Source organism: Eleutherodactylus coqui, chromosome 1, assembly GCF_035609145.1.
Source record: "Eleutherodactylus coqui strain aEleCoq1 chromosome 1, aEleCoq1.hap1, whole genome shotgun sequence".
NCBI lineage: Eukaryota > Metazoa > Chordata > Amphibia > Anura > Eleutherodactylidae > Eleutherodactylus > Eleutherodactylus coqui.
In genome coordinates this window covers 502,223,993-502,248,483 of record NC_089837.1, presented here as the reverse complement: position 1 = coordinate 502,248,483, position 24,491 = coordinate 502,223,993, and the positions used below count along the sequence as shown (strand labels likewise).

General features: G+C 40.9%; 1 protein-coding gene across 11 annotated transcripts in view; it reads right to left on the bottom strand.

Annotated features, from left to right (window-relative positions):
• Positions 1-24,491, bottom strand: part of SYTL2 (synaptotagmin like 2) — an 81,917-nt gene that overhangs the window by 23,910 nt on the left and 33,516 nt on the right. For 4 of the 11 annotated variants that reach the window (XM_066587380.1, XM_066587373.1, XM_066587394.1 and 1 more), the window contains exons 3-10: positions 17,980-18,134; positions 16,083-16,158; positions 15,075-15,144; positions 13,166-13,277; positions 9,532-10,323; positions 7,326-7,391; positions 4,532-7,009; positions 578-622 (exon numbers count right to left, since the gene is read on the bottom strand). In XM_066587380.1, the coding sequence (XP_066443477.1) occupies positions 578-622; positions 4,532-7,009; positions 7,326-7,391; positions 9,532-10,323; positions 13,166-13,277; positions 15,075-15,144; positions 16,083-16,158; positions 17,980-18,134 (3,794 nt within the window). The remainder of the gene's footprint in view (positions 1-577; positions 623-4,531; positions 7,010-7,325; positions 7,392-9,531; positions 10,324-13,165; positions 13,278-15,074; positions 15,145-16,082; positions 16,159-17,979; positions 18,135-24,491) is intronic. The other 7 variants (XM_066587418.1, XM_066587425.1, XM_066587443.1 and 4 more) reach the window with 5 other exon arrangements.

Sequence of the window (24,491 nt, the reverse complement as noted above, 5' to 3'; positions counted from 1 at the left end):
GATCTATTTAGAATTTTTCCACATCCACTTCCACTCTTTCCAAATTCCAAGGATTCTGTTAAAGGCTCTTTTTGAAAGGAATGGTCATCGACTGACCTATTCAGAATTTTTCCACATCCACTTCCACTCTTTCCAAATTCCAAGGATTCTGTTAAAGGCACTTGCGGAGGTGAAACAGATTCATCTTCTCTAGGGGATAGAGGGGTTGTATTTAGGACATTTAGCTGGCCGTCAGCCATAGTCTTCAGGTCTTCTTTTGATTCCAAAATTTCAGACCTTTTAGGAATAGATTTCATCTTTCGTGAGGTTGTGTCTTCATTGACTAAACCATGAGCACCAGATCCGGAGGCCTCATCTTCCATTTTTCCAGTATAACTAAACATCTGTTGAGGACTAATTTTTGATTTCTCCAACAAACCTGAGGATGGCAATTGGTCATCAACCGAGTCAGAACGTCTACTAAACCAATCTAGAACTTTACTAATAGACTCTTCTTGTGCCTTCATACCCTCAAATGTATATTTATCATATCTGGATGAATTAGAGTCATTCGGGCTGCCTGCAGGAGCTGGCTTACCTTGCTTAGAGTTTGATACTTCAGAAGAAGTGTCTGGCTTCTTACCTATAACAAAAGAAAAAAAACAAATGCCTTGCTATAATTTGGACATAAATGATGGGTTTCTCTTCTACCTAACTTATAGTTTCTTAAAAGGGGCCATACACAATTCAGTACTATGTGAAAAGCAAAATAAAAAATGGTGCACTGGCCCAGCTACTAGAGATGAGCGAACGTACTTGTTTCGAGTACTTACGCACCCGAGTACCGCCATTTTCGAGTACTTCAGTACTCGGGTGAAAAGATTCGGGGGGCGGCGGGGAGAGGCGTGGCGGTGCGGGGGGTAGCAGCGGGGAACAGGGGGGAGCCCTCTCTCTCTCCCTCTCCCCCCCACTCCCCGCTGCTACCCCCCGTGCCGCCACGGCGCCCCCCGAATTTTTTCGCCCGAGTACGGAAGTACTCGGAAATCGCGGTATTCGGGCGAAAAAGGGGCGTGGCCGAGCACATTCGCTCATCTCTACCGGCTACCAATGTTTTAGTTAGAATTTTTCCCATATGAAGTTAATTACTGATTGAAAAGGCGTCTGACTACAGAATCAGACTACACCACTTGTTTGTAGTCTGTATCCATGGAGATATATATAAGGTCTGTGTAGGAGCTGTGGACACAGAACAGTAGATATTTTTGAAAACAATTATTTGTTAAGCGGATTACTTTAGATTCTACATGTATAGGGGCAATAAAAGGAAAATGCTGCGTAAGTGGATATGACCTTTAAAAAGGGGTTATCCAGAGAAAATACATTTTTGGAAATCTGCCCATTCTGCTGCAAAGACATAAAAAGGAAGTCCTACTTGCCTCTCAGTCTTCTGCTGTTCCTATTCCATTAGTGCCCCATTCTCACTGCAGCAGTATGACACAAAACCACTGCAGCTAATCACCAGCTGAAGCGTGTCAACGATTGGCTGCAGCAGTCACATGTCCCTGTTGTTGCCGACATAATTGCTGCAGCAGAAAGTAAAGCGACGGGGCGAGGAGATTCTGCTTCACCAGTAGAATGAGCAGCAATCTAAAGATGTAGGTTTGCCTGGATAACCCATGTAAAAAGTAGCAAGGATGCAAAGTAAGAATCGCCATTTATAATATTAGTAATAAGGGCAGTCATATGAAATACTGATTTCTTAACTTTACTTGCAAACTGGCATCTGAAATTGAATTAGTTTTTCTAATCTAGCAATAAAAGTTTGTTTGCATATTTTTTTCAACGTCATAAATTGAACATATACAATATATTTTTCAAAATGGAGCTTGTTAAAGGGATTTTCCGGTTGCACGTTTCCATTGCAATTAATTACCATTTTCAAGATCTTTGCTTGCTGGCAGTGAATGGGAGCACTCTTTCATTCAAAGTCAGAAAATCCTTCCTGCCAAACAGTTATGGTTCAAGATAATCCAATGGTGCAGGCAATCCTGTACTTCCAATGCAAATCATTGCAATGCCATTCAGTGCAGCTGGGTGAAAGTAGAATTAGACGTAGAAGGATTCCATTCACTGACAGCAAGCTGAAGACAGGTTATCGCTAATCCACAGGGATATCAGATAACCTTGTGATCAATAAGGGTCTAACCACTGATCCCTAGAATGGGGGTCCGAAGCATCCGTCACTCCATTCATTACAGTGCGACTGTTGGAGATATAATGGAGTTCAAGTGCTCGTCTGACAGTCCCACTGAAATGAAAGGAGCGTGGTGCCCATGCGTGACCACCTCCATCCTTCATGTAGAGATGTGCCAGCGGTTGGACCTGTCCTGTGGATAAATAAACTTTAAGTCTTGCACTGCCCCTTCAGACCTGCACTTGGCATATGTGAATTTATCCATTTTTGTCCATATAAGCTTTGACTAGATAATACTGGACAAACCCTTTAAAACAATTAGGATGCTCTTACACACTGCGGATGATCTGCTGTAACTACATGCAGATTAGCACTAATTGTTGGCTGGCACCTAGAATTGCCAGTTTAAAAAAAACAAGTCCAGCTGCCCCCGGCATTTAATGGGGATCTGCATACAGTTATAGCGGATCATCGGACACATGTACGGGCACCCTTAAGAGCCAAAAGACAATAAAATTAGTCAGATTTTTTTCTAATGCAAATACCGGTATATGTACAGTCAACAAAATATGCTATGCTATATAATGTGCAGATCCCAGCAAATTAACCATCGTTTGCTGTTTAGGAGAAACATGGTTAAGGAACAAATAAAGAGCAGACAATTTGAATAACCAACAATAGACACAAACTTGTACATCTACGAACTACAGTACTAGGGTCCCCATCACTAGCCTTTCTGTAGCTATAAGAAGCAATGAAGAGTGCAATTACAAAAAAGGATGTATTTTTGTAGACATTTCTAATTATTACCAAATGGCAAAATATAAAGTCTAAAAGATGTATTAAAATACAATGGCAAACTTGTCAAAAAGAAATATTTAAATACAAAAAAAAGGGTATAGAAATATACAAAAAAGGGAGAGGATTGCTCTCTTCACTCTTAAAAGTACTATGTTGTACACCAGGGGGCGCTAGCACCTTGCAACTATTGGGCTATCACCTATAGGAAGCACAAAACACTGTAAAAGGGTGAAACATTGGAGTAACTACCGTACTAAGCATATCCAGATTATTGCGTCAAGTTCACCCACCTGGCCAAAGGCAAACTCCTTTATCTAGTGTGTATCTATCAGGATGCAGATACTGCTATACCTGTGTAGTTAAAGGAAGCCTCCAGGCATAATCCATAACACTCTACTGCAGGGCCTAGGGGTGCAGGGCATGACACGGACTGAAAAAAATACAAGAAAGGGAATCCTTGTGTCATGCGCTGCTCCCTCAGGCCCTGCACTTGGCATAACACACACACACACACACACAGAAAATAATTAACCTTATTTTTAGAAAATCATGCATTTCTCCTATTCCCATTAAAGCAGTCTGAAGCAAAAGTGACAGTTTCCTAGCGGTCATTTAAAAAAATTTAATATTTTTAGACATAAAGAGGTTCTACACCAAAATAAACTTTTTTCTATCGTAAATATGTTGACGAGACTATTTTAATTAGGACATAATTTTACAAAACCTCATAAGAACATTTTACAAGATTCTTCCTTCATTCAGTAAGAACATTCTTCAGACAGTCTGAAGGCAAGAATAAAGGTCCATGACAACCACTGGAGATTACATACTTTACTGAGAGGTCAGTAGCAGGTAGAGCTGTATACAGTGTCACATTATATACCTGCATTCACCACTTGTTCAATCATGGTATGATTAAAGGGGTTGTGTATCAAGAGCACAACCCCTGTTCATATGACCTTTTAGGACATATGAAGAATAGCATTGCACAAGATCTCTTGCTCAGAACCCCTGTCTAACCCAGAATGGAAAGCCACTCAATAAAAGCGGTTCTTATTCCAGCAGACCTCCTGGTATCTTGTATTATAGAAGTACCATTTGTCTGGTTACTGCAGGGAAATGGGAAGCTGGCCCAAGCTTTCCCTGGCAAACTTTGCTGATTTTCGGGGGTGCAGAGAACAGGACTCAAGATGATCAAGCTCTTCACCCTGGGCCCCACATTCTGGTAGGGGCTGTGCATCTTGGCACAACCCCTTTAAACGGAAGGAGCACAAAATCTTTACTCCCCATTGCAGCCCCGGTAGTCTATGCCCATTTTTTTTAATGGCAACCTCTATATGCTCCACTTTGTTGCTCACACTTCTGTCAAACTAGCAGATTTTGTCCATGGAAGATGCTGTAGACTATGCATTTCACCTGCATGAACTGCTACATGGAAAATTAAGCTTTAATAGAAGCACCTTTCAACACATTGGTTAAGAAAACAAGTGATTTTGGTGCAGAACCTCTAAACAATAATATGAACGATAACATAGTAGATAGTAGTAAAAATCTCACATGGCACATTGCCCACGCTTCCTGTGAAAGAGCCAGATTGATCAGATGGAGACTGAGGATATTTTGCCAGCTCCTTGTAGGCATAGGGTTGCAATTGACTGACATGCTCTGGCATGCCTTTTGAAGTAGGCAACTCAGTTGGCATTGATTCATTGCTAGAAAGTACTTCCTTTGTTGGAGCCAGTGAGACACTCTCACCAATTGACTCCTCTGTCCGTTCTCCCGGGACCAAAGCTGCCGATTCTTCTTCCAGACGCATTAACTGGTTCCGATAGTTAGCACTGCTCTCTTCATTTTTACCAATAGTCCTTTCTATCGATTGTTCTTCCACTGGAAACTTATCTTGTCCCTCAAAAGTATATTTTGGCTTTTCTCTTTCAGAGATTGCTTTGATCACATAAGTATCCTCAGCCTCTGTAGACTTTTTGGTTCTGTTTGAATATGGATCCTCCAAATTGGATTTCTTTTCCACAGAATAAGATGGGGAAGGAATGCTTTGTTCCTCAAAACTTGGCGTTTCAACATTTTGTACACTAGAAGTGCTGCTTGTGCTTTGTAAAGCTGGAGTCATTTTTAGCTTTTCAGAGGAATCCTCTAGTTCTGCACTGGCATCGTTGACGGACGCTTCATGCTCCAGTTTCTTCAGTGCATTGGCGAGATCACCTTCATCCTTTCTACTTGTCACTGTGGTTGTCTTCACCATATCTTCGTTACAGGGTGGAGATGACTGAACTGTGGAAGTTACTTTGGACTTCTGAGGCAACTCAAGTGTATCATCATCTGCACTTGGAATGAGATGTTCAAAACCAATTTTAAATGAAGGCTTCACAGGACTCACCGTTTTCGGTGTTGATACTTTTTGGGGTTGCTCATCCAGATCTTCAAGGACAGATGGTGTGGAGGCTTCAATTTCCAGCTTGTTCAGTGCTGAAGTAAATTCTTGATGGTCATTTCCTTTGGGAATGGAAGATTTCTCTACAATCTCATTTGTCTCAATTAATTGTTGCTTTTCATTGGGTAGGTTTGATTCTTCTACTTGGTGTTCATGAGGTTTGGTGGATGTAAAGTCATGTTCTTCCAACAACTTTTGAAGACCAATTTTGTACTCACTTGCTGTTTTGACAGGTGCAGCAGTTCTTTCTACACTTTCTTCAACTTCTTCTCCTGGATATTGCTTAGAGCTCATCTCTGGTGTATCTGCAACAATTTTAGTTTCTTTCTCAGGTGATTGTGCGCTACTAATTTGTACAACTCGTCCATAAAACCGGGCAGCAGGGCTCTTTTCTGTTGAATTCACTAGTATTGTAGTTGTGCTTTTCTTTTGCTCCTTAAAAGGAGAAATCTGAATGTCTTTACTCTTCTGATGTTCAGTGTCTGTAAGCTTGGAAGCTTCTAAAGCTTCTGTTTGTTTTTGAAGTGTGCTTGAGAAATCTTCAGCTTGTTTCTTCCTATCTACCAGTTTCTCATCATTGTTTTCCATAAATTTTTCACCAGGATAACCTTCATCTTCATTAGTAGCTACATGCTCAGCCCCATAAACAGTGGAAGTTTGTGCTAACCAAGAAGCTACTCTCTGAGAAGTTTGTTCCTCTTCAGATAGGCTGTCATATGAACTAGGGAGACTGCAGTCCTCTGCAGGAATCTCTTTAGAATTCCTTTGTTTAAGGTCAGCTCGGGTGGCCTTGTTTCGCTTTAAGACATCTGTGAGGATTCTATTTGGTGATGCATCGACATCTCCCTTAAACCGATTTTTGTCTTCTACATTCCAGAAATACTTTAAGCTCTGAAATTGGGATGGGTTAGACATCTGTTCTCCTGGCATATCAGAAATTCTGTCTTTCAATGACATTACTTTAAAGTGGGCAGACGTTGGCAATTCTCTTCCCTCATCATCATTGAAGGCTTCCTTTGTTTGGAAAGCTTTGTTCTCTGGTGTAGAAGATAGAGGCATATTTTGTCCCACAGGAAAGTTAGATGAAGGTGCTTCAACTTCAGGTGTATTTCTAAGAAAAATGGGTTTATATTGAGTATTCACATTGTATTCTCCAGGAGAAAATTTGGACTTGGTCTCATTTTCTGGATTTGCCTTAACAAAAGTGTCTTCATCTGCTCTGAAATTAACGTTTGGAAACGCTTGCCCTGCCTGTGGCTCTGCCGATAAATCTTCGTTCTCTAAAGTTTGTGGACGTCTCCACTTTGAGACATTGTAATCATCATGAGTTCTCAGCTTTGGCTCATCTTTAAAGTCAAGAGAAGAAGATTGCACATTCATAGTCCTTTCTGGTGCCAATATGTCCTCACCGGAAACATTCACTTTTCCAGGTTCGCTATTGGTATAATGTGATCCATAGTTTATTTTACCAGCTCCACCATAACTTTTTCCAAATTCCAGTGATTGTTCACTTTGGTAAGTAGGTTCAGACTTCCCTCTTTGGCCAAGGAGTTTTGGCTCCATGAGAGCATCGTCCATATCGAAGTCTGTGGGAAAACCAACATTAACTGTATTTCCAAAGGCTGCTATATTAACGGATTCACACACAATATAGATTAAAAGTAAATTCAATTTATCAACAAGACCACCACAACCAAAAACTTGCTAAATAGAAAAAGCACCCAGATTAAAACAGAAACACAGCACAATGCAGATAGTGCAGAGATCCACTCTAAGGTCACATGCAGAGTATTACACCTTCTCCCCCTTTGGGCAGGAAAGCATATACATTATGTACACTTAAACGCCTGTTCCATATAAACCAAGATTATTATGCTTTATAACAAAAATAGATTAGTTTACCTTTCTCTTGATCCGAAGAGGTAGATTTTGAAGGTTTCTTCACTACGGCATACAAAGATTCTGTACCTAAAAGACAGAAGCGGTGGTTTATTAGCAGAGGGAGCTATTACATGTATAAGATAGGCCAAACGGAAATAGGGACAACTTAGTTACTAAAGCATTCGTACATTAGTGCAAGGAAAAGACGATTGATTTTCCATACCAATCATATTGTAGATGTTATTTTCTAATCAGATTGGTTTCTGAACAAGTCGCAGTATGTTATTATTACAATAAATATATTTAAAAGGGTTCTCCAATTGAAGCATTGCAAACGTCTAATTGAAATCAATGGGATTTCCATGTAATGAATTGTTATATGCATCGTCCTCCAGAGCAAGGTATGTCACTTTTGTAGCTTCTGTGGGTCCCCATCTATTAAATTGGTATTCCCTAAATGTTTTTGGAAATGGATTTTCTACATCGTCCAACACTTTAAAGCTGTGAGATAATACTTTATAAATGCTCAGAATATCAAAATACCTGAAAATGTAGATAGAAAATATCATGAAACAGTTTGTACAACATCCGGGCAAGAAAAATGTAAAAAAAAGCACAGTCAAAATGAGAGGAATTGGGCTAAGCAGCAGCACATGTGAAAGACTTGGGTATACTAATAGATCACAGACGAGTCACCAATGGGATACAGCAGCAAAAGAGACAATTCTGGGATGTATTAAGAGAAGCATAGAGACTAGATCACGTGAGGTCATTATCCCCTCTACTCTTCCTTAGTCAGACCTCATCTGGAATACTGTGTCCAGTCCTGGGCACCCCACTTTAAAAAAGACTTAGACAAACTGGAGAAAGTTCAGAAAAGAGTTACCAAGATGGTGAGCGGTCGGCAAATCATGTCCTATGAGGAATGGTTCTGGGAAGGTTTAGCTTGCAAAAAAGAAGGATGAGAGGAGACTTAATAGCTGTCTACAAATATCTGAAGGGCCGTCACAGTGCAGAGGGATCAGCCCTATTCTCATCTGCACAAGGAAAGACTAGAAGCAATGGGATGAAACTGAAAGGGAGGAGAGACAGATTAGATATTAGACAGTGAGGGGGATCAATGGGTGGAACAGGTTACCACTGGAGGCGGTGAGAGCTCCTTCAATTAAAGTCTTCATAAAGAGGCTGGACAGACATATGTCTGTCTGGGATAATTTAGTAATCCTGCATTGAGCAGGGGATTGAACCCGATGACTCACTTCTACCATGCTATGAACATCTAGGCATAAAAAGGCTTTTGTACATTCAATCACAGCAACAGAAAACAAACAGTTCATACCATCCAACCATATATACATTCTGTTTATCTAAAGGTGATTAGTGATCTGACTACTAAAATTTGCTATTATGCTTGTACATCAGTTTTCTTTTATAGATAATCTCCATTGTACATGTGAGAACTCATCCATGATCTATACATACATACATACATACATACATACATACACACACACACACACACACACCCCAAGGACTGTAACAAGGGGCACCCACTAAATCTAGAAGAAAGAAGGTTTTGTTACACCAACACAAAAGGGGGTTCATAACCGTAGGAGAAGAGAGACTATGGAACTCTCCGCCCAAGGACGTGGCGATGGTAAATTTGCTAAAAGTTCAAGAGGGACCTGGATGGCTTTCTTGGGTTCAACAATATTACATGTTCTAGTCACAGATTACTTCAGAAGGGTTGTTTATCCAGGGAATTATTCTGACTGCCAGATTGGAGTCAGTAAGGAATCTTATTCCTAAAATGAGGGAAATTGACTTCCACCTCGTGCGTTTTATTTTTGCCTTCCTCTTCATTGCAAGATAATAGGCCACATTGGATGGTCAAATGTCTATTTTCAGCCTTAGACCACTTTCACAACACACAACAAACATGACTGGCCCTCCCTCGGCTCAAGAAGATAGGGGGGAAAAAATCTGACTCTACATTTTGTTTATTACTGCAGACGAACTCAATATTGTGAAGAACAATAGTAATATTGTTATTACTATTTTGTTAAGCAATGTTAAGCACACTGGTATTGCAAAGCAGTTGTTGCCAGGTTTAGAAACAGCAGCAGCACAAATGCTTGTTGGAATACATTCAGTAGAACGAATGTATACATGCACAAGTATCACATAGCTGATTTGTGACGCATATCATTCCTTATGAAGCCCTTACCAGCAGAATCAATGCTTATCTCAGGGTGGCTTCCATCAAGAATTTCGGATACCCTGCTCTCATTTATTCTTCGACTTGAGTCTTCCAGCTTCTGCTCAGCATTCAAGATTGGAGCTGAATTAGAAGGCGTCTGAGTAGTTCCTGAAATGTTTACATTCTCTTCAAGGGAACGGTGGCCAAGAACCTCAGTTGAGCGGTCATAATCCGCATCAAAGTAAGAGTATTGGGTTGGTTTTGACTCTTGGTCTACAAATTCATAATCCAATTCATTTTTATAGGAATTGGGGTCGAGGATTCCAAATTCATCAATTTCCCGTGTGTTATAAGATTCTGGGTTTGGAGTGGGTGGCTTCTGGAGAACCTTCTCAGAGAACCTCACTTGTTTTTGTCTATCTGGAGAGTTTTCCAGCGATGTAACTTGGTCATCTAATAAAGGAGACTGTTCAGCTTCCAGAATTGGTGAAGCTGGTGAAACTAATTTGATGGGTTCAATACTCTGAGGAATTCTTATGCTTTCTGAGTCAGTCGAACTGGAACTTGACCTACGCTTCAAAATCCCTCTACGTTTGTTTGTACCATTAAGAGAGTCCTCTCTTTGAAGTGATGAGTCAGAGCGGCTTACAGGTTGCCCATTTATCACCAAGTTTCTAGGTTTCGGCACTGGAGGTTGTTTTGATGAAGGGTCTTCCGCCTCCGGTAAAGGGTCTTCAGTCTCAGATGAAGTCTCTGTGCCACCGATAGGTGCTGGGTAAGGTAATTTCACACCGTATTTAATTATGGACGACATGAGGTCTGTAAAAAACATGTAAATAAGGGCAAGAATGAAACAATAGACTGCATGCATAACTTAAAAGCAATGCATTGATAAAGCAAAATAGCAGAGAAAAGAAAAAAAAATCTAATTTCAGACAGGATTACATTCAGATTTTGTTTCTTTTTAAAGAGTTAATCATAGAAGAAGCAGCGCCAACTGACAGGAAGCCGAAACGTACAACATACAAGCAGAAAGTACAGACGTTGCACAAAGCAGCAAAGCCTTTAGGCACATTCATTGCAGTTAGGCCTCCTTCACACGGGCTTATTTGCGCACGCAATAGGCAGATAATAGAACCCTTTTTTTACTGGGCTCGTACCCATTGCCATATTTTTCCTTCGCATTTTGGTAGTGCAAATAAAAAAGCACAGCATGGTCTATTTTCCTACGCATGTGCACACCCAAAGTCTCCATAGAGGTCAATGAGGATGCGCAAATTCATGACAAAGTTAGGTGATGCATGAAACACTGCGCAGGAAAACACATCTGGAGCTCAAACTAATTAGCCATTTCAATCAGCACAGATTTTTTAGCCGTGCGTAGAGGACCATGTCTTGTGGGGCAAAAAGTACAGTGAAATACACTGATGCACGCAAAAGCATTGTTCATTCTGCTAATACGCAACTCTCAGGCACATGCAAATACGCATACGCCCGGGTAAAGGGGCCCTTATAATTACAGTTATATAGCTTACAGGACAATTCCCACAAAAATCATTTGATAATTGTATAGAAGATGGCAATTCTAAAAAGCACTAAGACGCAACGAAGGAAATAATTTACACTAATAACTATATATGGAAACAACGTAGAACAGATGATGGCAATTTCCGTATGTCCAGTAGTTGGTTATTCCATCTGTTGTAATTAGAGACCAAATGGATGAAGACGTGACCTATGTTTTGGAGGTGTTCATTATCGAAATGTTCTTGAGAGCATACAAGGGATGTAGCTAGGGAGGAGAATAGGGGTATATCTTTAGGGTGATGGGCCAGCAAGCCCTCAGGTCCTTTACATGCCCCAATAATGAAGCAATAAGGTTTGGGGGCATATTAACATGGCGATCAGAAGACAATAGAGTTCATCAGATGATCGCGTTGTTTATGCAGGCATAAAAACGCTGCATGGTCGGCAGCGCGTCCACCATGTGAACATAGAGATGTGCTACCGACTATCTGTATGATGAAACTACATGGGCTGTACCACGCAGGGGCCGGGGCGACAAAGGCTCCTATGACAATCAGTGATGAGAAACTCCTGTCACAGTGCTAATGAATGAGGAGATTGTTTTGTCCCTCCTGACTGCATACCTAGGGTACTTAGTTTATTTAGGTGAATAGAGAGGGTGATTACAACAATACTGTCCTCCTAGCAGGAAGAGATGGTACCAGCTCTAGCTGGTCATCTGATGCATTATGGGATTGTTAGCACGGCACAAACAAAGAGGAAGCAGGGAGTATTAGAGAGGAAGCTGCACTGGAAGGAAGTACTATATGTATATTTCTTTCTCTATAGCCATGTATATTCCTCTGTATGTATGAATGAAATGCCCAGAGTGTAACAAGCAATCAGGTCAGTGGTACAGTGATGGAAAAATGTGCTTTCACTGGAGTGGCCCTCTAAAGGAGATCACAAGAGATCCAAATAATTTTTCTTCTTCAACTGTAATTCTGCTACTCTCCAAAAGCAAGAAGGGGATGTTCAAGAACATTTGTGACAAAAGAACATTTAAAAGGGCTTGCAGATTGTAAACAAAAAAACAAAAAAAAAAAACACTTTTTTTTTTTTTTGGAAGAAACAGCGCCACCCTGGTTCATGGGCTTTGTCTGGTATTGCAGATCAGCCCCATTCACTTCAGTGCAATACCACACAACAGTCTTAGCTCAATTAATGGGGAAAAAAAACAAAACAACTTTTTTTTTTTTCCCCCACTCCTAGAACATCCCCTTTTTAAAGCAGCTGATGTTATTTGGTATGTTTGTTTAGGCCTTTATATTACACAGAAGTATTCCGGATACTTGAAACCCAAAAGCCCTGTGTGTTTACATTATGATTTCAGATAACTTTCATTATAAGATGCCAAATCACAAAATACAATTACAAGTCCACAATCAGAGTCATATACACAACAATTAAGCACAGCGAATAATTTCTGAGATGATCGATCATACAGTACGCCACTTCAAATGATTGAGACTATTGTCACACACACACACACACACACACACACACACACACACACTATGTACAGCTTTAGAACCAGTTTTATCCATCTGAAAGAATTTCATAGATTAGAACATCTGACCAAGATTAAAATATCCAAAACACAAAAAGATCGGCCAAAAATTTTACTATTACAATGAGCAAAAAAATAGAATAGAAGTCAGTTAACTCACATTTAAAAATTAGAATGTCATCTTTTTCTATAGATGATTGGGGGAGGATAATGGAGTCTTGTTAAACCCTATAGTCTTGAACCATCATCATGCTTACTACCACCTCTAGAACACTAAAAACCACATATATTTTAACTTTCACTCACACCCACCTAAACAATAACGGGGACTTGCTTCACCTCGCACATTCTAACTTTGGTCATGCTTACTCTCACCCCTAGAAATAGTTATTTGTATACTTATGCCTAATGTAAGCCAGTCTAAAAAAGCAGGATAAACATGTCCATAGTTCCGAGCAGCCATCCATGACTAGCAATAGGCAACAATGTAGTCCCAAGTAGGCAACCCATATGCTCGCCAATATGATTAAAAGATTACCAAAACATGATAGATACAGGAGACAATGGATTAAAGAGTTAATTTACCACTTCGCTGCTGTTCTTGCTCATTCACCTGGTCGGCACCTTGTTTTGGCATCTCATTATCGACTTCTATTTCTTCCACTGAATCGTTGGTGTTGAATGGATTTTTACGTTGCTGAAAACGCACAAATTACAGATTAAAGTTGCAGTTTCTCGTTTTTGCTCGTCACTTGGTACTAGAATGAAATCACTAGTTTGTCGGCTGTAAGAAACAAGCTAAGCTTGCCATAATCTCACACCCAAGCCCTCTAAAACGTCCATCATCTGACTACTTAGATTTTCATCTTCCCTTCCTAGTTGCAGGTCCTCACCGTGTAGAAATGGCTTAACGACACTAACATATCAAGCTTTTGTATGCTATGCAAACACATCATGTGAACTGTCTGTTTTGCTAAGGTAATACCAGGATCTGCTCAAATAATTCTTAGAATACACTGCCATAGTATTATAGCTTTCACAGTGAAGATTTAAAAACGTGAGGGGTTTCTTCTTATATACACAAGGAGAAAATATTGGGCAACTAGTCAATCCATAACTAAGACAGTAACAGGGTCTTGTTATACCCTATACATTCTAACTTTGGTTGTCTTTATTCCTACCACTAGAACGGGAGTGGAATCTCACTAAAACCTGTATATTTTCACCTCTTAACCAAGCACAGTAAATTTATTGTACCTGAACCTGGGCTTTAACCCTGGCCAATAGCAAAACTCTGGTGTGTGACTAAATTTCCTGTAATCTAGCAGGTCAGGTCCTCCTCAGCTATTAGTTACAGCCGAGTACCCTGAGGAGAAGGCTACATAGCGCTCAATGTAGTGAAGGCAGAAAGCAGAGGTGTTACTTACGCCATTTGACTTAGTAATCACGTGACTGCCAAGTGCCCCCCGCCACAGCAGAGCTGCAGGGTCCTAGCAGACCCAGATCAGCACTGTTAGGAGTATTGTGACTACAGAGGGATGTTTTCTTCTATGGATTCCCCAGCTACAGTGAGAAAGTATTAAATAAATTAAAAAACAAACAAAACACACACACTATGCCGTCATAGAAGACATGGATGTTAAAAAAAAAAACGAGATTTTTAAAAGAAAAAAGGTGCTTGAAAAGGGCTCCATTCCTGAGCCGAAACGCGTTGCACTGTACTTCTAAGGGCCTCACCCTGAGGCCTGTTTTATTTGTGTCATTAAGAATAAACTGGATTTCCATCTTTCAAGTGGACGTGGACCTTGCCTTTACCTCTATGCAAGGCTCTCCTGGATTTCTAGGGGGAGTGTACACTCAGCAACTGGCTGATTTCTCTCCCCTCTTTTGAGTGAGTGAACCCTGATCCCCTGGACTTTTGAGTCTGAGCGCATTTTCTGGTTGCTTTCTAATTGTTTTACCCCCACCATCATGATGGGAGGGGGGGGGGGGGGGTCTACTTTCTCTCCTGCATGTGGCTCTCCACTGAGGTGAATTATATGAGGATTTGGGAAGATCTCCCTAGGAAATATTTTGTGTTTACATCTACTCCAAGGTGCTGTCTTCATCGTTCACTGCTAAGCTGTGGAAACAGTGTAGTTCACTGCGCTGCACCGTCTCTGCAACTCCCATTCACTTCAATGGGTTACAGAAACACCGTAGAACAGCCCACTCACCTGTTTCCATAGCTGCTAACTAACCCCCGACCCGGCATACAACCAGACTGGGGGTGGTTGAGCTTAGTGCTGGAGACAAGTGCAGATCCTAGGAGGTGGGACGCACATCTATTAGAGTTTTACATTGCGATATGCCATAAAAGTCCCAGGTAGGAGTACCCTTTTACGTTAGGAATATTAAGGGTTCTTGTTTTTTTGTAAATGCATTATTATAAAAGAGCAATCATGGTAAAAAAGGGAAAATCCTTAGGATAACTCCTTTGGTCAACAATGCTTACCTTTGCAGGTGAAGCAGTTCCATTTTGCTTGATATTTGTGTCTTGAAATGGGACGCTCACTCTTTTTGCACTACACAAAACAAAAAGTTCCACATAAGAAATTGAATACTAAATAAGAACTGCTATTTGGATCTTGTTAAACAACAATTTGCCTTGTAAACTTTGTGACACTTGAAGATCTTATGCACTTAACTTGGCTGTTCATCACCAGATGCCACATTTATAGCAGCACCGATTGCATTCATGCCATTACGGGGGATCTGGTCTAGATTTGTGAGCCAAACCTGAACACTTAAAACAGCAGTCAATACAATTTCAGATCTCACTTTTGACATGGATTATGGCAGATGCAGCAAATTCATGAAGTCCCTTTAAGAAAACATTACTACTGAAGAGTCATATGATACCCATCTTTGGTTTACAAGGTGTGCAAAGTTTATTTTTGGGAGGATAATGTGAACAGAGTATTTATCAGTGACTCAAAATGTCAATATGGGAGAAGTCAGACCCAGAGAACAACCCAGAAACCGACAGTACACCTTGTCCTAGTATGCCCTCCACTGAAAGTCCTACCATATTAAAGTGATCCTGAAAAGGGGGTTTCCAGGACTCAGATTTTGATAACCTATTCTTAGGATAGGTCATCAATATCTAATGCGTGAGGGGCCAACTCTCAGCCCCCCTACTAATCATCTGTTTTGAAAGGGCCACATTACTCCCCTGAGTGCCGATGACTGTTCATTGGCCTACGGCATTATGTCCATCGGTTATGATTTTTTGGGCAGGTCAGCTCCTTTTAAGTGAATGGGATAGAGCTGCAATACCAAGCACATCTGCAGCAAAAACAGAGCACTGTGCCTGGCAAACAATGAAGGGGCTGCAATGTTGGCCAGTAACAATTTTTGTGTAGATTATATAGGAGTCTTATTACATCTAGTACATAAAATTTAGCTTCCTTTTGTTTGTTTAGAGAATTTAGACTTCATATTTCTATACTGGTTTTCGTACCTCTGGTTGGACTCGTCCTTACTAGACATTAGGTCTTCTTCTGTTTCATCGGGTGCATCCATAATACTGTACCGCTCTGGAGGAATAAAAATCTCTTTGTTGATACTGTTCACCTACCATCTCATCAGAGTATCATTTGTTCTTACTGCTCTGACTTGAACTCAATAAGTGGCCCTCAATCTCAGGCCTCCCATCTGTTGCGAACCTACTACTCGCAGCATGGCATTTTCCTGCCGTATTGGGAAAACCATTTTTGTAAAAATTGACAAGAAATACAGTAATATTGGATGTATTAGGCTGACAAAATAACAGAAGGTCATCAAAAACTAAGTAACAGTGTTACCATCGGTTCCTGAGGAGATAGCAAAAAGAGTTCTAATATTTATCTGCATTACACACTATTGGAAATGTTTGTATGCACTGTATATTATCATTAAAAATGGTCAGAACAAATCGATTTCTTCAAAGAATGCCTCAGGGGGAAAACCTTGATACATTCATATGAGGCAGTATTCTAGCAGTTCTATTCTTGCGCATAGGGGGCAGTAATCTAGCAGTTCTATTCTTGCGCATAGGGGGCAGTATTCTAGCAGTTCTATTCTTGCGCATAGGGGGCAGTATTCTAGCAGTTCTATTCTTGCGCATAGGGGGCAGTATTCTAGCAGTTCTATTCTTGCGCATAGGGGGCAGTATTCTAGCAGTTCTATTCTTGCGCATAGGGGGCAGTATTCTAGCAGTTCTATTCTTGCGCATAGGGGGCAGTATTCTAGCAGTTCTATTCTTGCGCATAGGGGGCAGTATTCTAGCAGTTCTATTCTTGCGCATAGGGGGCAGTATTCTAGCAGTTCTATTCTTGCGCATAGGGGGCAGTATTCTAGCAGTTCTATTCTTGCGCATAGGGGGCAGTATTCTAGCAGTTCTATTCTTGCGCATAGGGGGCAGTATTCTAGCAGTTCTATTCTTGCGCATAGGGGGCAGTATTCTAGCAGTTCTATTCTTGCGCATAGGGGGCAGTATTCTAGCAGTTCTATTCTTGCGCATAGGGGGCAGTATTCTAGCAGTTCTATTCTTGCGCATAGGGGGCAGTATTCTAGCAGTTCTATTCTTGCGCATAGGGGGCAGTATTCTAGCAGTTCTATTCTTGCGCATAGGGGGCAGTATTCTAGCAGTTCTATTCTTGCGCATAGGGGGCAGTATTCTAGCAGTTCTATTCTTGCGCATAGGGGGCAGTATTCTAGCAGTTCTATTCTTGCGCATAGGGGGCAGTATTCTAGCAGTTCTATTCTTGCGCATAGGGGGCAGTATTCTAGCAGTTCTATTCTTGCGCATAGGGGGCAGTATTCTAGCAGTTCTATTCTTGCGCATAGGGGGCAGTATTCTAGCAGTTCTATTCTTGCGCATAGGGGGCAGTATTCTAGCAGTTCTGTTCTTGCGCATAGGGGGCAGTATTCTAGCAGTTCTATTCTTGCGCATAGGGGGCAGTATTCTAGCAGTTCTATTCTTGCGCATAGGGGGCAGTATTCTAGCAGTTCTATTCTTGCGCATAGGGGGCAGTATTCTAGCAGTTCTATTCTTGCGCATAGGGGGCAGTATTCTAGCAGTTCTATTCTTGCGCATAGGGGGCAGTATTATAGCAGTTCTATTCTTGTGCATAGGGGGCAGTATTATAGCAGTTCTAGTCTTGTGCATAGGGGGCAGTATTATAGCAGTTCTAGTCTTGTACATAGAGGGCAGTATTCTAGTAGTTATATTCTTGTACATAGGGGGCAGTATTATAGTAATTAATTTTGATTAAATACATTAGCTTGTCAGTGGAAGACCTGAAAGTCCTTGGAAAGATAACTTTTGCTAACAGTAATTGCACTCAAATGAAATATACATTACATGTGTCACTTACCTATAGTTGCTGGCTTTTTCCGCTTCCTAATTGATGCTCTGACCAAGTCGGCTCCATGTATTTTATCCCTATGTCTTTTTGATTTGGCATCATAAAACCACTGGCCACTTTTATACCTTAACTCATTTTCGTCATTGACGTTCTCCTGTAGATCACTACAAACCAAAATTGACACACTTAATATTTGATGCAAAGCCAATTAAAATTACTCTAGTAAAAGTCTAAAGGATAATAAAGAAAACTCCTTCTGACATGCTGTAAATCAAACATCTATATATAATTTTTTAATTTTTGCAATGAAAGCAATGACAACCTTTCCCTACATCCAGGCAGCCCAGTCTTCCCTAGTAACAATCAGCAAATGTAAAAACACATATATTGAGCTGCAAAGACTGGCAATGTTCTGTCATAACACCATGTGAACGGCCAATAGAAATTCTTGCCATTCCAAGAGTAAAACCAATACATTAATTAAAGCCATCACCCTGAATTACAGGAGATCCAGGTCCAATTTTAGCATCCACGCACCCTGTAAAGCTCATGCTATAGCAAGTAGCACTCAGATGCTTTAGTTTATATACCGGTACTTGGTTTTATGTAACATTTACTATGGGAACCGAATTGTCACAAAAAAAATAAATAAAAAAGAAAATCTGAATGACAGAATAATTAGTACTTTTACCTACTGAGCAAAAAAATAATAATAAAAAAAAATATTATATATATATATATATATATATATATATATATATATATATATATATATATATATATTACACATACATACATACATATACACCCTCCAATTGTGGCTAATTGTTGCAGACACACATCCAGTTTCACTAATTGAATATCATTTTGGTGGTATTCTCACAAGCACTGTGGCCTCCTGAAGATCAGTGGGGGTCCCAGCACCTAGAGCCCTACTCAGACTATCTTCAAATATGGTTGATGGATAGACAAATGTGCATAATGGTGAAGTTAGCACAGCCATACATATCTCAAAGACTCCAATTATCCTCAAGACATCTATCCATCCTTTGATCTCACTAGCTGCTCATTGTTGGCCGATGTGGGAAAAAGTAGACATTTTTTATCTTTCCTACAAAGCCAAAAAGCCCCCTTTTGTCAAACTAGGTCTCAGAATCTGGCCTTTTAACAGAATGCCCAGCCCTGAAATATTGAGACTGCATTTTTCTTTTCCCTGGAGAACACCTCTCACAAGCCATACATGGGTCTTTAACACAATTAGTAGCATGCAACCCAAGTCTATATAGATGGATGGAAACCTTGTCTCCAATCAGTTTATGATTCAATTCTTACTTGGGTTGTCCCATAGGTCAACTCAAATTTTTTATTCTTTTTCATGTAGATTGATGAACCACTCAAGACCCCCTTGATTATTCAATGGGGTGTTATTACATGCCACCCCACCTCACCTCACATTTTTAAATTTGTTTTCCCGTCAGGTCAACCCCATTCTATATAGATAGATGACCCCTTGTATAAGTCATAGTGGAGGGCTAAGTGGTGCAGTTCCAACCTTACAAATCTGGAGATAGTAAGTGATCAGCTCAGCTTTGATGGAAGCTCCGTAATAAATAAGTAAATAAACAAAAAAAAAACAAAAAACTGTTGCCATAAAGGATTAACCCCTTTAAAAAAAACACACATCATGGCCCCAATGTAATACCCTCAGCCCGGTAGCCTCCACACAGAGCATGACATACATACCATTTTGCAGAAGCAACTTTAGCAATAAACAGTCCAGTGACCGATATGGTTCAACAAGCTTTATCTTTCTCTTGCAAGGTTTAGCATTAGATCAGATCATATAGTGTTACAATGCTGAACCGATGCATCTTACACTCTGAAAACTTCAAGAGCAGAAGCATATACCGGCAATAAGAAGATTTAGGCGGATCAGCCGGGGCAATCCGCACGTCAAGTGACTTCTTAGCTCACATGATAAAGTAATAGAGGAATGCGCTGGCAGCTTTCAGGAGCTGTGAGAATTAAGTGATTAGGAGACAGAATAATGGCTCTTTCCATTAAAGCGCTGAGACACATGCTGTGAAGCTTACAATCTAATAACTCATAGCCTGCAAGACACCTACAGAGAGATTTAATCAAGGACAGCAGTAGTAAGACATAAGACTGTACGACTGTACAAGTAGAGTTCACTTTTGTGGCAGGCGCCATACTATGAAGTTATACCGTTCTTAGAGAGTTACAAATCTCAATGGATTGTGGCAAAAAGAAAAAAAAAAAAAAAAGCACACACATAGAACAGAGGAAGGCCCATAACAAAAGTCCAAGATGTGCCCCATACCATCAATTCTTATGGTGCTCATACACATTAAAATGGCCAATTTTGGCCAACAATAATATGAAAAAACCCAACAAATATTAATGATGGCCAGCCACAGACTATACATGCCAAAACCAAATAGATTTTTGTATGGTGTATGATACAAGCCGAATAACCAGCCAAAGTTTCATGTGTATGGCCAGCTTTATTATTCTAAAAACTGGACAGCCCATACTTCATGTATTTATATACTTCCATATATTGCTGAATATTCTCTACATATATAATGCTTAGATGGTAGAGCCATTTAGTGTCCAAATGCTAGCGCAATATGATGCTTAAATACTGCTCCCATAGGGTGGCCACGTAAGGCTGCGTATGCAGCCAACATAATATCACCGCTAAAATATGCAATAACGAAACAATACTCTTAAAAAGGCCACATATAACCCCAATTGAGATGTTCTACTGTGAAGGCTTATACAAGATGTCCAAATCATTGCATTCTTTTTTAAATTTAAAATGTATTTCCATTTTAGTGCCCCAACTTTTTTGAAATTGGAGTTGTAGTTGTCACATAATACTGCAGTTTAGCTACTAATACCGCCACACACTGCTTAATACTACTAGATATTAGGGTTGATCCGAATTTATTAGACTGAATGCGCAGTGCTGGAATAAATTAGTGGACACTAAATTAAGCTAGTTTCACATTAGTGTATTATGTGTGCACCAGCGTGCCCATATAGTCAAATGTCCTGGTTTGACCAAAAGTCTACGGACCTGAATGCTAAGCATTATACGGTTCTAGGATGCTCCGAGTTTGGATCACCAGACCAATGGTCAGGCAGAGACACTTGGTCATATTACAGGAGCATAAAAGCACCCAGATTATGTTCATGTGAAACTGGCCTAAGGTGAACGATTTCCACTCTTACTCATGCTACGCTTGCGTGTCCATTCCAGGTAACATTGGCCAGTTTGCAAGCCCCTAAAACCAATCCTGATGTGAAATTTCTTACAGTCCATAGGAAAGCAAGATAAGGCTACCCCTTGCCATGGGCTCCATAGTGGCTGTCTGTATAGTTTGCATCTTAGGAGTCTTTGTACCCTAATGTGGTGCCCCATGACGACAGACACAAGGCACACGCTGAGGAGATGGCGGGCTAGAGTTGGCACTTATCACAGTGGCTCTACCAGACTCCTCCCCAGAGAAGTGGTCTATGAGTGGTTTCACATCTGCCCTCAGGCTTCCGCTTTCCTGCTCCATTCGGGGAGCCAAGAGGAGCAATCTCTGCAGGCAAACAGCTCCTTCTCTGTACAGACGCAAACAGCGCTGGATGAACCCCACTGAATATAATGGGGTCGGTGCGCTTTCTGCTCTGCTTGTGAGTGGAAGAAAAAGCGTTGCATGCAGTGTTTCTTCTTCTGCCTTTTCGTGACGGAGGTTCCAACGCAGATGTGAAGCCGGCCTTACTTGCCTTACACCACGGTATGTTGCATTTTAGGACACTGTCATTGTGTCTATAAATGAGGCGTGGACTTGTGGAAAGGGAGGAGTCATCATGCACCAAAAATATGCATAGAATTTAGATACAAAACCTGGGGTAGACTAAGCCAACTACTAGTTCGAGTACTCCATCTAAAGATGTATGGGAATTACCAACACGTAGGAGCTGCGGTGAGAAGTCTGGCACATTATGAGACAGTCTAGTCTAAGATTGCACAGTCTATCTATTAGACAGGATTAGTAAACCTTACCCCTCTGCATACGACTCTCTGAAATGACAGACTATTCTAAGTAAATATACATTAGAGGGATCAATAGACATTTTGACTCTGGGAGCCGGAACCAGGAAGACTCAGCAGATAAATCAAGGGCAGAAGGGGCGAACATTAAAAGCTGCAGTGAAATACGGATGAGGTAGAGCAGACTGCACCGTCATTAAGGCATTTAGTGAACAATTAATCACCGTATTAGTAGTCCGCACTTCCTTGAAGCAAACACTACATCCAACGATCGCATGAGGTCATTTTTATTTTATCCTTCACCTACTCCGAGAAGGACTTCATGTATACAGCTAGAGGAAAGACTTAGCAGCAGGATAAAAGCAAAGAAAGGTTCTTCACTGTAAGAGCAGTAAAACTATAGGACTTGTGAAGGTCACTTTGGGCGCGTTCGCACCTAGCAGATATCATGTGGATTTTCTTGCAGATTTCGGAGTGGATCTGCAGCATATTTCACCCTTTCCATTGGAATTCAAACTAAAGGAGTGAAATTTGCTGTAGATTTGCGACATGAACACACTTAGAGACATTAAAAAGGACCTTGGATGTTTGTTTTTTGAGTGGCAATTAGTCTAATTATCAGTATTAGTTTAAAACATTAACATTTCATATCCAGATAGATTGGAATTCTTTATATTCCAGATTAGTCCTAATGTCAGACTATCAGGCTGTCTCCAAGTAGTCCCACACTAGCCCATAATACAGGGCTCCCTCATCTTTAAAACAGGGGGTTTCAAAGTATTAAAAAAAAAATCCTAATTAAAATATTATACTATACTTATATACTATAATTACATAGGGGAATGGGTCAAAAATTAAGAGAGCCATACTCCCCACTCAGTTGTCCTCCCCCAGTCCAGCATGGAGCCCCAATTCCAAAAGCAGCTGCAGCAGTCAGATGCCATTCACGGCTTCATCACCGCTGAAGCCAGCAACTGCTCAGCCAATAGCTGGCCTCGATGGCAATACTGCCGTGAATGATACATAACCTCTGTAGCTTATTTCGGGACAGAGCAGCAGGGACTGGGGCTCCTTTCTTAAACCAGGGGTAAACTCTGAGCAGGAAGCAAGTCTTATTAAATTATTCAAAAGTTCTGAAGGCTTTAAGTGTGAAATAAAGAAAAATCTGTTTACTTACCTACTCCATAAGAATCCAATCCAGTGCTCAGGACCCAGAAGAAGCTGTTGGGTAGTTGCACGCTGTTAATTATGCACATGACCCCCCTCAGCCAGACTGCTCAGCCAATCACAGGCTTCAGTAGCCAAAGAAGAATCACCAGTCACACGCAAAATATATGGCGAGTAAATGCCCGCTGGCTTCTTCCTGGCTCCGGGCGCCGGAAAAAGATACTCCTGTACAAGACTGGAAGCTACAAGAACGGGAAAGTATATACTTTTTCTATTTTTTTTTTATTCTACACTATTTTAAGCCTGGGAAATTTTTTTAACCAGTTTCCTAGCTGTACAATTAAATGTTTTTATACTGTTGGAAAACCCCTTTAAGATGAATTATGGGTTGCTCTAGATGGGTTTTCTAGCTGGCATAACATAATGGACACCCTGTCAACTTCAGTAGATCAAAATTCTGTATAGGAGGTACACTTTATGTAACTAAAGTTGCAGTCACTTTATAATGAAAGCTTTGGCAACTTTCAGATATGCTTTGTGCTTCAATTCCTCCTCATCGTCATTATATTCCCTTCTTGCAATCATTGACTAGAAGCATCCTTGCCTGTACAGACCCCATACATCCCACAGCCAAGTTTGTTACAACCGTATCCAGTCTAGATAATTCTCTGTGAGCTAAAACAGTTTTACTACAATGTATTAGTCTGGAGTTCAAAGTATCAGATCTTTAGAAGTGTTCACCCTTGGGATGTAAATAGAGATGAGCGAACGTACTCGGTAAGGCCGATTTCGCAATCGAGCAGCGCGATTTTCTCGAGTACTTCACTACTCGGGTGAAAAGTACTCGGGGGCGCTGTGGGTGAGCGGGGGGTTGCAGAGGGGAGTGGGAGGGAGAGGGAGAGAGAGTGGGCTCCCCCCTGTTCCCCGCTGCTACCCCCCACTCCACCATGCCACGCTCCCCGACCCCCCCCCCCCCCCCCCCCCCCCGCGACCCTGAGTACTTTTCACCCGAGTAGTGAAGTACTCGAAAATCACGGTGCTCGATTGCGAAATCGGCCTTACCGAGTATGTTCGCTCAACTCTAGATGTAAGCAAGGCTTCAATTGAACAACAGTAAGCAGAGATCTTGAAAAGTATATTAGAACATTGCAGAGCTTTTCATTATATGACAAAGCTATAACAGAAAAACTGAAGAAGTCACAACAAACTTGGACTTGGATTGAGTTTATTTTTGAACGGCTTCTACAACGAGAATAACTAACGTTTCAGTTCTGGCACATGATGG